The 18,336-nt window shown below is 39.5% G+C and overlaps 1 protein-coding gene across 1 annotated transcript in view; it reads right to left on the minus strand.

Moving 5' to 3' along the window:
• Positions 1-604: 604 nt before the first annotated feature.
• LOC121639463 (interferon-induced very large GTPase 1-like) overlaps positions 605-18,336 on the minus strand; it is a 29,228-nt gene continuing 11,496 nt past the window's right edge. The window contains exons 6-12 of the mRNA XM_041984700.1: positions 18,031-18,118; positions 14,337-14,571; positions 14,177-14,236; positions 12,746-13,115; positions 7,849-7,918; positions 7,605-7,680; positions 605-6,602 (exon numbers count right to left, since the gene is read on the minus strand). Of these exons, the coding sequence (XP_041840634.1) occupies positions 1,945-6,602; positions 7,605-7,680; positions 7,849-7,918; positions 12,746-13,115; positions 14,177-14,236; positions 14,337-14,571; positions 18,031-18,118 (5,557 nt within the window). The 3' untranslated portion in view covers positions 605-1,944. The remainder of the gene's footprint in view (positions 6,603-7,604; positions 7,681-7,848; positions 7,919-12,745; positions 13,116-14,176; positions 14,237-14,336; positions 14,572-18,030; positions 18,119-18,336) is intronic.

Raw genomic sequence — 18,336 nt, forward strand, 5'->3', positions numbered from 1 at the left:
TATGTGGCAGGTTCGGACTGGCCACCGGAGGTGGGGAACAATTCCTGGTAGTGCCAGTAGTTAATATTATGTGCTGTGATAAACAGACAGGTGAAACATTTTATACTTTGACTCCTTGATCTGTATACACATATTATCCACATCTGTATTTGTCCAACTCAGAGCCAGATGCAAATCTGTGCCAGTGAGGAACATTTTAATAGCCCAGGTTAAAGGGGCTGTTAAAATAAAATGGACTTTAGGATGAAGAAAGTTTCAAATCATATTTTATGTCCCCACCAGCAGCAGCTGCAGAAAGTGAGTTGACTGGTTAATAAATGTGTGAACTAGGAGGGACGGCTGGTGTGTTACAAGCTGCAAATTTTAATTTGAGCATGATGATCACCAATATATTTTTTTATTTCTTTTATTTTTATGTGTGTGTATGCCTGTTTGCTTGTGTGTGTGTGAAGGCGATTAATTGAGGTGTGTATTTAAATTGTTATGTTTTATACTTTGGTGGCACTTGCAGACTCTCCCACTTCATCATTATATTCAAACTTTGTGACAAAAATGCATAACTCACTTTTCAATTGGAAAATATTAAAGACATTCACAAATATACTGCAGATTTTGTCCCTTTATTAAGTTTTCAGATATTGTGATTACCCCATGAATATAAAGAATGCAGATTTATTTCCTTTAAAACTTTTTGTTATATGAAAGAAATTCTACAATTCTTCCAAAAATCACAAACATTATATTTTTTTTTACCGAAACAAAACAGTCAATAAAAGCCTTTTAAACCAAAGCAGCAGATTTCAATAATTTCTGCTGATTACAAAGAGAATTAGATGTAAGAAAACTTAAATTAGACTGAGAGTTGAGCTAAATAATAAATTTCACCCTTTTTTTTTACAAAAATAAAAAAAAAACAAGAGACAATAAAATAATGAATTTAAGACAGTTAGGTGCATCCTTCTTTTGACTAGAAGTTATGTAGAATAATATCCTTACTTTATGTTTAATAACTGTTGATCTCTTGCTTCTACTTTTGTAATATTTATCCATTGAGCAGTGAATTCAGAAACCCAGCTTTTCATATGCCCTGAAACTAAAATCTAACCAAGTAGCTGATGTACATCTTCATGCCAATCAGCTGAAAAGAAGCACAAAATACAACATTATTACAATAAAAGATTAATTAGTTCTGCTTCAAATCTGTTAAAATATATTCATATGTATTAAAAAAACTTAATTGTAAAAAGTACAATAATAATAATATTTCCATGCGGATGACAGCAAAGCCTTTTTGTCATGTAAATTCTATACAGCCACAATAATCAGTAAATACTTTAATCAACTTTGATTAAATGAACTTGTTTTATGAGCACACACATACACCAATAAATGAAAAAATAAAATTAAATAAATATGGGTCCTTTCGGCATGGACCCTCCATTTCCCCCTCAGTAGACTAGAAGCAGCTTCTGAGAAAAAAAAAAGGCTCACTTCATCCTGTAAAACTCTTGAAGCCTCGCTTTTGCATATTCCCATATTCATAAGTGATTTCTCTCCAAGAACAAGGAATGTCAGCAGGTTCTGCATTGTATTCTTTGGCGAAATCATAAAGAATCATTGGAGAATCCTTTTTGTTAACATAATTCTCATATGAACAAATGTAGCACAAATAGCTTTTATAGTCATCCTATGAAAGCAAATCAAGTAAAACTGAATACTGGAAAACGTCCTTGTGCTGAACTGTTTGTTGGCAAGTATTTAATCAATGATATCAGCAGGAAACAATCAATTAAATCCCTAACTTCTGGCTCCGGGTGAATTCTTCGGCCTTCTTGTCCAAACCTTTCACCATTAGTGTACATAAAAACATAAATAAGAGCCCTCAGTGGGCATTCTCAATGTATTTCTCTAGAGATGAGAAAGAGTTTAGGAGGAATAACATCCTCATTTAATCCCAAATGAAACTTGAAGGCTCGCTTTTGCCTCTCCTTTTGAGATCTTTGTCCAAGAATCAGGGATGTCAGCAGGTTCTGCATAATAAGCTTTGGCAAAATCTTTGTTGTATTTTACCATCACATATTTCCAGTAGTCTGATGCCTCAAGGCTGGAATCTGGAAAGATGTTCCAGTCTGGAAAAAATTCTTTGTAATTCTTGTAAGGATGCCATTTACCATTTGTGGCACAGTAAAATCTGTTGTCACTGATCACGGATGATGTGCAAATGTCAGTGACGAATTTTCCTGTTGCGGTAAACCTGCGATTACCCAGACCCTGTGGCCGATGCAAAACAGCAAAGTGTTCAGGGTGGGCTCTTCCTCCTGCTTCACAGGGAACTTTGCAGAATGGACACTGTTTTCCACAACCAACCACTATGTTGAAAAGCTCATTCTGAGGATTCACATGGAGACGTTTGAGTTTTGTTTCAAAGGGTGTAGTTTTGAACTTCACTCTGAGAGTTTCTGCCATGTCCTCCACAGACACTGTGAGCCAGTAAGCAAACTGATCCTGGTCAGAATTGTTCAGGGTCATGAAAGCACCAAGGGCATCCTGGGAAATGACCAGTTTATTACAAAGTTCTTTGCACATTTCTTCAACAAATGTCTTCAAGTCACCGCACTTCTTTTCTTTGGTGTGTTTGATGGCGTCATTTATGCTGTTGAACCTTGACTTAAGGTGTCTGTCCTCAAACTCAAACGTTGCAGAGCTGTTTGAAAAATGTTTCTTCACTTGTTGAAGAATTTTTTCTTTTACATAAATTTCATAAGAAGAACAATATCTGTAGAAATCATCAAACTTATCATCTGATAGCATATCCAGTAAAAGTGAATACTGGAAGGACTTTCGTGTGCTGAACTGCTCCTTCGTCAGCATTTCATCAATGATATCAGGATCAAGGGAACGGTTGACAAAGTCCTCAACAGCAGGCTTCAGACATTGTTCTGTGAATTCTGCAGCCTTCTTCTGACACTGGTCTCGTTCATGGAACACATCTTTGAAATCATCTCGGAACTTTTCTTTGTTTTCATCCAGACATCTACGAGGATCGTTGACACGTAGAAACTCTAAATGCATTTCCTGAAAGCATCTGGCTGCAAATCCACAGATGTGCTGTTTTAGAGAAACCTCAAACTCAATATCTCTGTTCATATCAGGCAATTTTTCTAGACGTTCATCAATGATGTGAAGGATCTCCTGAATGTAAGTGTCATGATAATCACATTTTCTTCCCAGTTTTTCAGCTACAAACTGAGTGCTGAAATCTATGATGCTGTCAGCTTTTTCTTGTCTCATCTTGACAAAATCTTTAAAGGACAATGTGGTTAATACATTTTTAAATTGTTTCCAGGTTCCATCAGCTTTGCATTTAAAAGGTTCCAACCCACAATCTTTGATGTTTTTTTCACTCAAAAGTTTATGAGCATGGCTCCCCTTTGTTGACAGATTATTTCTCAGACAGTGGGACACACTGTCATAGACATCTTTGGGGTTTTGTCTAGAGAAGGACAACATATTGAGTGTTTCACTCCACATCTTATCAAATTCCGTGTCCAGCTCTGTCTCTGTCATCTCAACTTTTTTCTTTCGACATTCATCAATTAACTCACACACTGCTTTCTCTATTACTGTTGTGTGATTCTTCTTGATTTCATCCAGTTCTTTCATTCCCCGTCTGATATCAGCTGCTGCTGTGAGCTGGTTAATTACAGAGTTTTCTAATTCTCGTCGAAGGCTCTTTGCACTGTTGATAAAATCCTCTCTGTATCTTTCAACCAGATAAACATGACCCTCTGTTTGCTTGAAGTATTCCTTCAGATTGTCCAGGAGCTTGGTCTCCCATTCAGACAGCACTGATGCAGCTTCAATTTTCAGCTGAGTGAGGAGTTGTGTCATGTCAGATGCTGCAGATGTTGCAGCAACTGTACCAAAATTAGAGATTCTCGTCTCTGCTTTGGTAACCCAGGTGTACATTTCTTTCTTGAACTCCAACTTCCATTTGTTGAACTCTGTGCAGAGTCTCATGTATGCATCAGCTACGAGGCTGTTTCTGAAGCTGAAGATGAAGTTTTCATGTTTTACTGCATTCCACAGACTGGTCATCCATTCTCTAAACTCCAAGATGTTATTAGCAGATGCTTCACTCTCTCCCAGTAGATGGAGGATGTTTTTCTTGAGCTCATAAACAGCCTCACTGTATCCTGCATTGACTGGTGCCATTGGTGGGTTTCCATTCCAGAGTCCAGGAACGTAGCAGTTCCCAGTGTCTGGATTGTACTCCATCACATCAGTGAAGCTCTTGTTCTTCTCTTTCTTTTCCATTTTAGCTGCTGCCTGGGTCATCTCATTCAGCTGTTGCAAGAGCAGTTTCCTGTCTCTCAGGTTGTTCTCATGGGCTGAAACATCAGAAACGTTCTGGTGAACAAACTGACATTTGGGCTTTTTTCCCCCCTCCTTCATCCTGAGGAAAGCATGCACCACTATCTGCAGGATGTCCTTCATTTCGGTTGAATTCTCCATTGCAATATTGATAATGGTGATATCACTCAGCCCCACGACAAGTGTTGCAAGCTCATTGTCATGTTCATGGCTGTTGTCCAGCTGTGCCAGCTCTGGTGACTTTAAGCCCTCAGTGTCGATGATCACCATGAAGTCACAGTTGAGATCTTTTTTGACGTCTTCATTGACTTTGATGAGCAGCATGAAGGCACCTTGAGTGCATCGACCACTGCTGACTGCAAACTGAACTCCAAACATGGTGTTAAGGAGAGTGGACTTTCCTGTGCTCTGAACTCCAAGCACTGTGACGACCATGATCTTGTTCTTTGGAGACACCAAGTCATTGAGCTGAGAGAGAACATCACTCACCCATCTGAGAGGTATGTTGGAAGCATCTCCATCTACAAGCTCAAGAGGAAATCCATCAAGTAACAACTGTGCACTGAGTTTGGGCAGATGCTGCAACTGTTTACGGTAAGGGTCTGTTTCTGGAAGGGAAACCGAAGCTTCGTAGATCTGACCCATTTCACGGAAGAAGTGTTCAGTTCCCAGTGAGCTGTTGGAAAGTTGTCTGTCAATTTCTTTGATCTCTTCTTTGTTCTCAGAACCTTTACACTTCTCTTTGTACAGCTCCCTGAGTCCAGACAGTTTTCTACAAGATAAGTTATCAAGGTTCATTCGCATCCATTTCAGGAAATAACACCTCTCTGTTCTTGAGCTGGATATGGCATCAATGAAACAAGTCATAGCTGCTGACATGTCATAAGAGTTCTGCTTTTTCCTCAGTTTATCTTTATGCACCTGAAGATCACTCTTGTACTGCTCTATGTTTTCAGAACCAACTTTTCTAAGTCGAAATTCTTCCTTCTCCAAGAACGTCAGTTCCTTCCATGTTTCTCCTTGCAAGGGAAGCTGATCTTCTTTGTATTTAAGGATGTCTGTAATGTCTTCAGTGATGGCATCTGCTTTTTGCTTTCCAGCCTGGCACTCTGGAGAATCTTCATCAACCAATATTCCCAGTTCATGAGCCACATCAGCCATCTGCTCTACTGACATCTTCATCCTCGAGTTCCCAACTACATTACTGATTGATTCTCTCAAACATTTCACAAAGTCTAAGTCATTTTTCTGTTTTGTCTTTATTATGATGTTGTTGTGGGTCAGTTTTAACTTGGTTGCTACCTCCTTCAAAGTGCTTGAACTGAAGCTCTTGTTCTGTTGGTTTCCTACCAAGAAGATCTGTGCTTTGTGGTTTTGGTTCATTAGCAGCTTACATCCAGAGTCCAAATTATCAAAGAATAGAAACACTGCTGCAGAGGTCTGACATAGAAAGGAGAATTGTGTTTCAAATGAAGCAATGTCACCATGAAGGTTAGCTATAGCAACTGGCTCAACAAAAATGTCCATGTTGTGGTTTCCACAAGGAAAGTACCAGGTAATTTCAGTCAGTCCATTGGATATTTTTCTTGGACTGTCTCCACACTCCATGTTGTGGTGAACAAAGGTGTCATGGTACTGCTGAGAACTGCTCAGAAGCTTGTTGAGGATCTCTGACTTGGACAAGGAGCATTCACCCAGTCTCACAAAAGAGACCATTGGAAGTTGAGAATGAACAATTCTTTCTTCATTGAAGCCTTTGGATTCTAAAAGATGTTGAGGTCTGTACTTTTTCACAATGCCTCTCATGGCCCACAGCATGAGTGTACACTGTGTCGTGTCACAGTTGGGAAGCAGCAGAGGTACAGAGAACTGACACATTGACATTTTTAGTGCCATTTCTTGTTGTACAAAACCATCAGAACAGAGAAAGAGAGCAGTGATTATGTCAAGAGCGTTTAACCTGTCATCTGTATCTGATTTAATGTTTAATTTTAAAGCCCATGTATCGTTGCAGTTTGGCTCACCTACTGATGTGCATTTTGTATCCCTAGCTGTCACATTAACCATCATAAGTTTCTTTAGAAAATACCAGGGAATGTTTGATTTGCACTTCACAGGCTCATCGTTAATGGTCTTCTCATCAATCTCCTGTATCTTGCTGAGTGACAGCTTCTCTCTGTAGTACTGCTCCAAGCCCAGATCCTTTAGTAGTATCTCCAGGTCTATTTCTGTGGAAATACAATAAAGATGCTTATTATTTGTAAGAACAAGTAACAATATTTGTAACTAGAAAACTTCAAGAAATTTTGATGGGTGCCAATGCACCTGTTGGACTACCACATGGTGCCACATGGCAGGCTCCGGTAAACAGCACCAATGAGCAGGAGGGAGATCGCGTGAAATTAATAATATCACAATTTGAAATGAACAAATAGTCAGAAAAATGTAAATAAATATAGAAAATAAAAATCTAAATGAAATGTTTCACTTGCCCTCTGTAATGAAAATATTTATTTCTGTGTTGATTCAGTTAAATCTAATTATTCATTTTATTCACTTAATTAAATCTCTCCACGTATTTCTCTGCTTATTGTTTAATCTTTTGTACAAAAAAAATATTCATTTGTTTTATTTATGTGTTTAGATTGTATAGAAAAACATTTTGGCTGTTTCTATGGAATATGTGGAAATAAAAAAAATAACATACAGTGCATTAAAAAAGTCTACCTCTGTCTGTCTGTCTATCTGTCTATCTATCTATCTATCTATCTATCTTAACCTGATTAATTTAAGCATGGAGTTCCTGTTTCCCTTGCTCCACCTGTCTGTAGCTGCTTTACTATAACGGCCTGATAGATGAAAAGCCACAGAGATGACAGCGACTGTGTTTACCCTGATCAGTGGCCCTAAATGCTTTAGAAACAGAACTCTTCAGGGGGTGTTCTGAGAATATCACCCCCATAACATGAGGTTTAACAGTAAAAGAACAAAAATATTCTATTGTTATTACTCAAACAACATCAAACCTCATTAGCATGTGAAGTATATCATGTTTCACGTTTTCTTTGACTATCACAGAACCTAACCTTTAAGATTCTTGAGATTGTTTAAAATCTTCTCTGTCACTTCTCTGGTCCTTGTGGTGTACGTCTGCACCATCAGACCTACTGTAGTTGATATGTCTGCATGCATCAAATAACTGGTTTGTCGGAAGCCACTTTCTGATTCACCTGATTTGCACAGGTACTGCTGGAAATCCTTCAGGTCACTGATGTCCAAATCCTCTAAAGTTTCCTGCAGCCATTGCTGAAGATTTAAAGAAAAACAAATTATGTAACATTTTATTAAGACATGAACTGATGAAACAGTTATAAAGAAATTAGAACTTGTTTGTTTAAACAAACAAACTTTAAAACTAGTTAAACTCTACCAAAAAGTAACCAAAAGTAGCTAACTTAATAAACGATGACTTACAGCATGGTTGTCCTCTGTGTGCTGATCCTGATCCTCGGAGACCACATTGTCAGGTCTGTGGATCTGAGGACTGCAAAGACATGCAGAGGACTGATTAATCCTGATGAATATTTCTTTCTATTCTTACTATTATGTGAACTGATAACTAATAATCGTGGTGTACACAAACAGCACATGATCAGAAATATGAGTCTTAGATTTTGTGTGACATGATTCTGATAAAATGTCCAAAATGTACAGTGTTGTTGTACAGTATTTTTTAATGATTTAAATTATGATTTAAATGATATAAATTATAAAAACACAAAACTTAAGGTTGATACATTTATGGCTACAGAACAAAGTGATGGTCCTTAAATGTTTCTAGGAGCCAAGTTGCTCCTGAATGCTTGTAGTTTCTGCCAGTCTTTCAAAGCTATAACTTTCTTTTCAAGATCTTTAGTCTCAAAAGGTTCTTTTGACTATTATAGATTTAAAGCTGTCTCCAAATATTTTATATTTTATATATAAATTAAAATGATATTGCCCATATGCACTGCGACTGGGAGAATGAAGTTGCTGACACAAAGACGTAGTCCTGCTTGGTTTAAAGGATCCCGTGTGAACAATATAACAGTTTCCTCGCCACTGCCCAACCTCTCCATGTCTCAGAATAGAATGAAGTACAGCTTAATCCCATGTGGTAAAACAGACATTTCTCTCATCTACTGCTATTTCCTCATTTAAAATTTAGTTTATAGTCCATGTTTTTGCCACAAAACTTCTAATGTTTGATTGATTGATTGATACAATAATACAGTTATATTAATTATAAGTGATACCCATATAGCAATATTATCCCTATTATGTTACGTAATCTATAAGCTTAAATAATCAATTATAATTATGGCGTTATTAAGTAATAATAAAAATAATAATAATCCAAAGACATGGATGTTAAGTTAACTGGTCACTCCCTAGGAGTGAGTGTGAGCATGAATGGTTGTTTGTCTCGTTCTGTGTTGGCCCTGCGATGGATTGGTGACCTGTCTAGGGTGTACCCTGCCTCTCATCTGCTAAACTGCTGGGATAGGCTCCACTAACCTGCGACCCGTAATGGACTAAGCGGTACAGAGAATGAATGAAAGAATTATAATAAAATAATAATAAGAATAATAACAGCAATGATAATAGCAACAATTATAACAATAATTATAAGAGAAATACTATTTCATTCCAGACCATTTGTGTATCGTTCAAATACAGTCTCTTTATATACTGATTTCAATATTTGGAGACCACCTGTGTTTTTCCCCCATCCTGTTCCACAGTTTGACCCCACAAACAGACACAAAAACTTTTCCTGGTGCTTCTCACCAAGTGCATTTTAAAAACTGTGCTCCCTCGTAAATTATGTCCTCCCATCTCTCAGGCTGAAAAGGTTTTGTATATAGTATGGTAATAAGTTCCTGCTAGTTTTAAACATAATCTGTGCTATGTGGTAATTAACCAGGTCCTGGAGTTTTAGAAACTTGGATTTTTAAAACAGAAACTTTGTATGATCCAGATAACCGACTTCAAGATTGCCCTTTTTTGTAATAATAATGAGTAAAGTGTATTTTTATAATTGTTGCCCCAGACCTCTATACAGTCATTTAAGTTAGGTAATATTAGTGAACAATAAAGAATATAAAGTGATTCGTAATCCACGAGCTGCTTAATTTTATTTATGATTGAGATATTTTTTGCCATTTTATTTTTTATGTGTCTGATGTGAGGCTTCCAACTAATTTTATTATCTAGTATCACTCCATGAACTTTATTTCTTTTACATATTCAATCATTTTATTATCTGTGTGTGGCCGGAGGTGTTTTCCTCCAGGCCACTGTGTGGCATTGGGCTGTCAGGACAATGGTGTACTGATGGGGCAGTGGCACTGAATGAGTATTTAAGCCCAGTTGTAGTACAACAAAACCTCGTTTTCTCTTGATGCCTTTCCAGTGGTCAGAGCGGCGTGCCTGTGTGCTCTGGTTGGCGTGGTAGTTTTTGCCACACGCCAATGGAACTAGGTAAGACAAGCTGCCTCCTCCCATTCAGCTCAGAAATACAAAGATGCAGATGCTTTCTGTCTTCCTTGCTGGAACACGATTGATCGCTCGTGTGGGGGGAGTGATCATGGCACAGGGTGCTCAGGTAACACAATCATGACCCAGCATTTCTGTATATCCATCCATTAATCCATTTTCTGCCGCTTATCCGGAGTCTGGTCGCGGGGGCAGCTGCCTAAGCAGGGAAACCCAGACTTCCCTCTCCCCAGCCACATTTACTTCCCTGGGGTCTCCTTCTAGTGGGATGTGCCTGGAACACCTCACCAGGGAGGTGTCAAGGAGCCATCCTGACCACATGCCCAAGCCACCTCATCTGGCTCCTCTCGATGCAGAAGAGCAGCGACTCTACTCTGAGCCCCTCCTGGATCACCCAGCTTTTCACCCTATCTCTAAGGGAGAGCCCGGCCACCCTGCGGAGAAAACTCATTTCGGCCGCTTGTATTCACGATCTTGTTCTTTTGGTCACTACCCACAGCTCGTGACCATAGGTGAGGGTGGGAACGTAGACCGACTGGTAAATCGAGAGCTTTGCCTTTTGGCTCAGCTCCTTTTTCACCACAACAGACCGATGCAGTGTCCGCATCACTGCAGACGCGGCACCAACCCACCTGTCGATCTCCCACTCCATCCTTCCCTCACTTGTGAACAAGACCCAGAGATACGTGAACTCTTCCACTTGGGGCAGGACTCTATTGCAGACCCGGAGAGAGCACTCCACCCTTTTCCGGCTGACGACCATGGTCTTGGGTTTGGGGGTGCTGATTCTCATCCCAGCCGCTTCACACTCGGGTGCAAATTGCTGCAAGGAGAGCTGAAGATCACGGCCCGATGAAACCAACAGAACCACGTCATCCGCAAAGAGCAGAGACCCAATCCTGAGGCTTCCAAACCGGATCCCCTAAACACCTCGGCTGCGCCTAGAAATTCTGTCCATAAAAGTTATGAACAGACAAAGGGCAGCCTTGGTGGAGTCCAATCCGCACTGGAAACAATTCTGATTTACTGCCGACAATATGGACCAAGCTCTGACACAGCTCATGATTATAAGTGGGCAATTTCTATCATGTATTTATTTAAATATATAAATAAATTTGTTGTATGCCATGTTTATTGTCTTTTGTCTCAGTACGTGGTTTTCAGTGGTTGTTTTACATGCCGTTTTTCTTTTCTTACCCTCAATAATTCCACAACTGATGTTGAAAAAAAAACAAACACAGGTAAGTGGTCACTGACATCACTCATCAGTATACCACTTACCATATTGTGTTCGATTACATTTGTAAAGATGTTGTCTATCAGTGTTGCACAATGTGTTGTTATTCTTGTGGGTCTTGTGATTTTGGGGAACAGGATTAACCTAAACTTTAATTATAGATCATAATTAATTAGTCTCTCAATTTTTAATCTATTGACAGCACTAGTTTTTACAATAAACTGTCACGTTATAATGTAATAAAGTCCTAGATTTTTTTTTATTTGGGTGACAGTTCCATGTTGCCATAGGGATGCCAGTAACTTTGACCAGAAGAAAGTCTGTGGAACAACCGCTCTGTGAAAAAACATACTTTGGGCCCATTCACTACACATGAATGTGATGATGCAGGATGATACAGCATCTGGGGCGCCGAAAGGTAGGGAGTGTAAAGGGGAAGGATTCTAGGGGCCCATGACTGACAGGGGCCCAGAAGGACCTCAATGCAATTGTAATACTAACAAAATTGTCTAATACTCAGTGATAAACTTACAAACATTCTAGTTACAATGCATTGGTATCACTAAGTTTCTTTGTTTTGGAAACATTTCTGAACACGTATTTCCCTTAAATGGTTCAGTCCTCATGCTCCTTCATCTGATTTAATGATGATAGTGCTCGCAATAAATCATAAAAAATGAGCGGCCATTTGTTTTTCATGGTGTTTTAGCTGAGATGTGATTTGTTTCTCCACAGATTATAAATAAATTTTAGTTTCATGGAAGAGGTTATTTTGTATTTAAGTTTTGTATTTGTTTTGTAATTATCATGAGACAATTAATTGTTTAAGTATTTAAAAAAAGATAGATGGGTTTTTAAATATGAAGTATCCGTCTTGCAGCAAATAACTGAATCTAAATTAACTTCATTGTAGGTTTTGTGCTTCCCTACCAATTAGACTGTCATGTTTTTCTTTTCATTTCTTTTAATTTAATTTCTTTTACTTTGATGGTCAAAATAGCATTAAGGGGGATTCAGATCAGGGGGGTCATTCCTCCCAATCCCACCCCTCCAGGTCATGCTGTCATTGCCCACATGAGCATTGAAGTCCCCCAGCAGAACGAAGGAGTCCCTGTAAGGTGTGCTTTCCAACACTCCCCCCAAGGACTCCAAAAAGGGTGGGTACTCTGAACTGCTGTTTGGTGCATAAGCACAAACAATGTCTTAACACAAACAGTTTTTCAGATTTGACTCCTTTTCTGTTTTCTACTATATACATTTTTTTATATTGTCTACTTCATGATTTTTGCCAAATGCTGTCTATCTACTCTGGCTTCCTCCCACATCCACCACGTTAGGTTAATTGGTCACTCTAAAATTCTGAGTGTGAACGTGGATGGTTGTTTGTCTCTATCTTTGTTGGCCCTGCAATGGAGTGGTGACTTATCCACAGTGTACCTGCCTCTCACCTACTACATGCTGGGTGTGGCTTTAATGTGGCCTTTAATGGTGAATTAATGATTCAGATCCTTGGCATGTAAAGAAAGATGAAACCGGTTTGACACAGAGGGTCATAATACCTGCATTAGATAAATATAAATATTAGTTAAAACTTACTTCTGAGGAGAAGATGAATATTGTTCAGGCTCAGGACGAGGTACAGGTGCAGGCTCAGGTATATTTTCAGGCTGTGATATAGTTTCAGATTTAGATCTGTGTCCAGAGGGCAAACCCAACTCAGAGAATAGTGAATGATTTATTATTTCAAGATGTACAATCATCCTCTTGCAGGCTTCATCTCCTTTTTCCCTCACAATATCAGCAAAGCAGCTGGCCTTATTTGCTCTGGTGTGGTTCTCCTCGAGTATGGAATCCCTTTCCAAATCAGTCAGAACGTTTTCTGTTATCAGAGACTCCAAGAGCTGTGTAAGGGTTTCTTTTGACACTTTCTTAATAAAGTCACTCAGCATCAGGGACACCTCTTTATCTACAGGAAAAGGAAAAAGACACATACTACATAAAACTGTGTTCTTTCATGGAAATGAGTTTACAAAGATAATGATACACTGAGATCCAGATTTAAAATAACAGACTGACTTCCTCAGTCTATCATTTGTGGGTCATTTGTGCTGAATTTACATTTTACAGAGTCATGTTCAACAGAGAAAGCATCCATCCATTAATCTATTAGTCATTCTGAATGTATGAGCCAGCACAACAGCAGCATAATTACTGGATAAGACTATGTCATATGCTGGTTTATTTAAACAACACATTGCATTATCACTTGTTATGAGGGCCTTTTATGTGTATAAACTCAAATTCTCACTTCAGCAAAGTGTTTCTACAACCTCAATTCCAAAGAAGTTGGGATGCATTGTAAATGTGAATAAAACAGAACCTTATCAACCAATATGCTTGTTTAATTTCCCACAGGGATTGAAATTTTTCATTTTATTTTATTCCCAATAGACCATCATCAACATATTAGATGTTGAAACAGACATTTTACCATGTGATGGAAAATATGAGCTGATAGTGAATCTTATGGCAGCAACACGTCTGGAAAAAGTAGTTCCATGTGATGTTTGTTTGTGTTCTATTGGGAATAAAATATGGGTTTACGAGACTTTGAAATCATTCTACTTCTATTGACATTTTACACAATGCCCCAACATTTTTAAAATTGGGGTTGCACACCCAGATTTTAGGATTAGCCTTGAATATCAGCATTAGTCCATTTCTAATCTTCATAACCTCAAAACTTATCTGTCTGCAGTAGGTTAAGCACAACAAAAACCCAGATTATTTAATTATTTACACACATTTTTATAATCAGAATAAAAGACTTGTAAATGTCACCACCTGAATTTGGAACCGTAATATTGAGTTTTATTTTAATAAATATGCTAAATGGGAAAAAAAGCAATGTTAGAATGGATTTTGAGAAGGATCATATATTACTGTTGTTAAAGTAAAAAAAAGCAATCATTACATCCGGGCTTCAGTTCAACAAGTTTTCCTTTGGATTTTAGATGCTGAACCTACCTGCTGCAGCAGCTGGAATGGAAGGATCATCCTGCAGCATCTCATCAGGAAAACGTTTTTCTGTTGGAGACCAAGCAAAGGTTGTTCCAACAATACATCACAATGATAAGCAATGTGTACAATATCTCATTTATTCTGTTTTTCTTTCCCTTTGACAAACCTTTAATGCTATTGAGCTTTGTTAAAATCTTCTCCGTCACCTCTCTGGTGGTGGTGGTGTACATCTGCACCATCAGATCTACAGTGTCCAACCTGTCCGCATGCTCCAGACGACTCTTTCTAATCGAACTGAAGCCGTCCACTGATTCATCTGCATTCTGCAGGTACCAGTGGAAATATTTCAGCTCCTTGGTGTCCAAATCTTCCAAAGTTTCCACCAGCCAACGCTTTAGTTCCTAAAATATGAGATCATCATTAACAATATTATTTTAACATGCTGACTTCTTCCTATGCCTTTTTGAACAAGTTAAACTTAAATTATTTTTTCTTTTTTTGTTTGATGTCTTTTAAGGATAGCTGATTTTGTTTTTGATTTCTTTTTTAAAAGTTCAAAATAAACCATTCATTCATTCATTCATTCATATGAGCTGTTGACCAAGAAAGGTCAACAAGACTTTGGTAAAACTCAGAAACAAAAACATGAATAAATTCTATATTCATCAAAGCCTTTTATTATGAGTTAAAATTCAACTTCTTCATTCAAAACTAATCACAAGAATATGGAAGGCCGAAACTGCCATAATCAAAACTAAATAAATAAATAAATGAGGAAATAAATAAATAAATGAGGAAATAAATAAATAAATGAGGAAATAAATGAATGAATGAGGAAATAAATAAATGAGGAAATAAATAAATAAATTAGGAAATAAACAAATGAGGAAATAAATAATTAAATGTAATTTTTTTTATATTTTTATTAGTTTATACATTTATTCATCTATTTTATTTTGCCAACTTTATTTTTATTCACATATTTTTATTTTCACAGCAAATTATTATTTTTACACTTTATTTTTTTTTATTTTATTTCCACATTTATTTTTTTTTTCCTATGTCCATTTTATTTAATTCTTCACCCATTAATTTTATTCCCTTTTTTATTTATTTATGCATTTATTTTTACCTTCCTACATTTCCACTTTTCCTAATACACATTTACTTTGCCTTTAAATCCAGGTTAAAAACATTTCTTTTCTCATGTGCCTATGCATGAAATCTGCACGGTAACTTTTTTTTTTTTTTTTTACTTATCTTGCTTTTAATCACTTTAATGTAATTTATTATTTTATTGTGATTATGCCTTTTACTATTTCTAAATATCTGTAATGCCTTTGTTTTATGTAAAGCACTTTGAATTGTCTTGTACATGAAATGTGCTATACAAATAAACTGCCATTCCTTGTCTTGCCTCACTCCACATTTTTACTTCTCAGCAAAAACGACTCTGATTTATTGCCCAAGATCTGACACCGGTCGTACAGGGACCGGACAACTCGTACAAAGGGGTCCGGCACTCTGTACTCCCAGAGTACCCCCCAAAGAAGTCCCTGGGGGACACGGTCGAATGCTTTCTCTGAGTCCACAAAGCACATGTAGACTGGTTCAGCAAACTCCCATGCCCCCTCCAAGACCCTGAAGAGGGTGTAGAGCTGGTCCACTGTTTCATGACCGGGACGAAAACCACACTGCTCCTCCTCAATCTGAGGTTCGACTATCCAACGGACCCTCCTCTCTACCACCACTGAATAGACCTTACCAGGGAAGCTGAGGAGTGTGATCCCCCTGTAGTTGGAGCACACCCTCCGGTCCCCCTTTTTGAAGAGGGGGACCACCACCCCAATCTGCCAGTCCAGGGGAACTGTCCCCGATGTCCATGCGATGCTGCAGAGGCATGTCAGCCAAGACAGCCCTACAGCATCCAGAGCCTTAAGGAACTCTGGGCGGACCTCATCCGCCCTGCCACCGAGGAGCTTTTTAACCACCTCAGCCCCAGAAATGGCAGAGCCAACACCAGGGTCCCCAGACTCTGCTTCCTCATCGGAAGACATGTTGGTGGGATTGAGAAGGTCTTCAAAGTATTCCCTCCACTGCACTGGAGCACTGCTTTCCCCTCCTGAGCCGCCGGATGGTGGACCAGAATCTCCTCGAAGCCATCTGAAAGTCATTCTCCATGGCCTCTCCAAACTCCTTCCATGCCTGAGTTTTTGCCTTAGCGACCGCCAAAGCTGCGCTCCGCTTAGCCCACCAATACCCATCAGCTGCCTCTGAAGTCCCACAGTCCAGCTTGACGGCATCCCTCACTGCTGGTGTTCACCAACGAGTTCGGGGGTTAATACCACGACAAGCACCGACAACCTTGTGACCACAGCTGCGGCTGGCCGCCTCAACAATAGAGGCATGGAACACAGCCCACTTGGACTCAATGTGCCCCGCCTCACCCGGGACATGGTTGAAGTTCTGCCGGAGTTGGCAGTTGAAACTCTTTCTGACAGAGGACTCTGACAGACATTCCCAGTAGACCCTCACAAGACGTTTGTGGTGATCAGTTGACAGCTTCGCCCCTCTCTTCACCTGAGTGTCCAAGACATGCGGCTGCAAGTCCGATGATACGACTACAAAGTCCATCATCGAACTGTGACCTAGAGTGTCCTGGTGCCAAGTGCACATGTGGGCATTCTTATGCCTGAACAAGGTGTTTGTTATGGACAATCCATGACGAGAACAGAAGTCCAAGAACAAAACACCACTTGGATTCAGATCAGGGGGGCCAGTCCTCCCAGTCATGCCCCTCCAGGTCTCGCTGCCATTGCCCACGTGGAGATTGAAGTCCCCAGCAGAATGAAGGAGTCCCCGGAAGGAGTGCTTTCCAACACCCCCTCCAAGGACTCCAAAAAGGGTGGGTACTCTGAACTGCTGTTTGGTGCATAAGCACAAACAACAGTCAGGACCCGTCCCCCCACCTGAAGACCGAGGGAGGCTACCCTTTCGTCCACCGGGGTAAACCCCAACGTACAGGCACCAAGTCGGGAAGCTATGAGCATGCCCACACCTGCTCGGCGCCTCTCACCGGGAGCAACAGAATGGAAGAGGGTCCAGCCCCTCTCAAGGACAGTGGTTCCAGAGCCCAAGCCGTGTGTCAAGGTGACTCCAACTATATCTAGCCGGAACCGCTCAACCTCGTACACCGGGTCAGGCTCCTTCCCCGCCAGGGAAGTGATATTCCATGTCCCTAGAGCTAACTTCTGCAACCGAGGATCAGACCGCCAGGGTCCCCGCCTCTGGTAGCCGCCCAGCTCACACTGCACCCGACCCCTATGGCCCCTCCTGCAGGTGGTGAGCTGCAGGGGGGCGCCCATGTCACCCTTTCTGGTTGAGCCCAACCGAGCCCTAATTATTGTCATAAAACCACCAGATGTGATGACAAAGGTTGACTATCAATAAGTTGCTGGCCGGTAGTAGACAGGGTTTGTACTTTGCTATGCATGGCAGGTAGCCAGGCACTGAGCAGGAAAAAGGGGTCATAAATATAACCTTTTTCGTAAGGGTTAGATTTTATGAAATATTAAAGTGATTATTACAACTAAAGTGATCTTCTAAAGTAAAAAGTGAAAAACGTGTAAAACAAGCAGCCCACGATTTATATTTATCTATTTTATTTAAATATATTTACATGTAGAAATTTACTTAAAAACGTGAAAAAGAAAGTTCCGCTTTTTCTAATGTTTAAGGTAACGGGACAAAATGGAAATTAACATCAGAATCACTAAATAAAAAAAAATAATAAAAAAACTGAAAGGAACAAAGTGGAATTGGTCCACTAGAGAACTGGAGGTAGATGAACATGGACTTACAGAATGGTCGTCCCACAGTGTGCGAATCTCTTCGCATCGTTTATCCTGATCCTCAGAGTTCGCTTTGCCAAGTCTGTGGATCTGTGACCTGCAGAAAAGCAGAGCACTGACGATTAATCTTGACTAAATATGTGGTCCAGACGGACTGACAGATCCAAGTTGTGGTTTGTGTTGTGGTCATGGTTGCCTAGAGACAGACAAAAAAAAACACTGAAACCCCCTGACCGGCTAAACACGTAATGTTTTCATTGTTCAGCAACACAAATCTGCACAGAGGCTTTTATTTTGAAAAACACCAGAAGCTTT

Source organism: Melanotaenia boesemani, chromosome 5 (genome assembly GCF_017639745.1).
Source record: "Melanotaenia boesemani isolate fMelBoe1 chromosome 5, fMelBoe1.pri, whole genome shotgun sequence".
Taxonomy (NCBI): Eukaryota; Metazoa; Chordata; class Actinopteri; order Atheriniformes; family Melanotaeniidae; genus Melanotaenia; species Melanotaenia boesemani.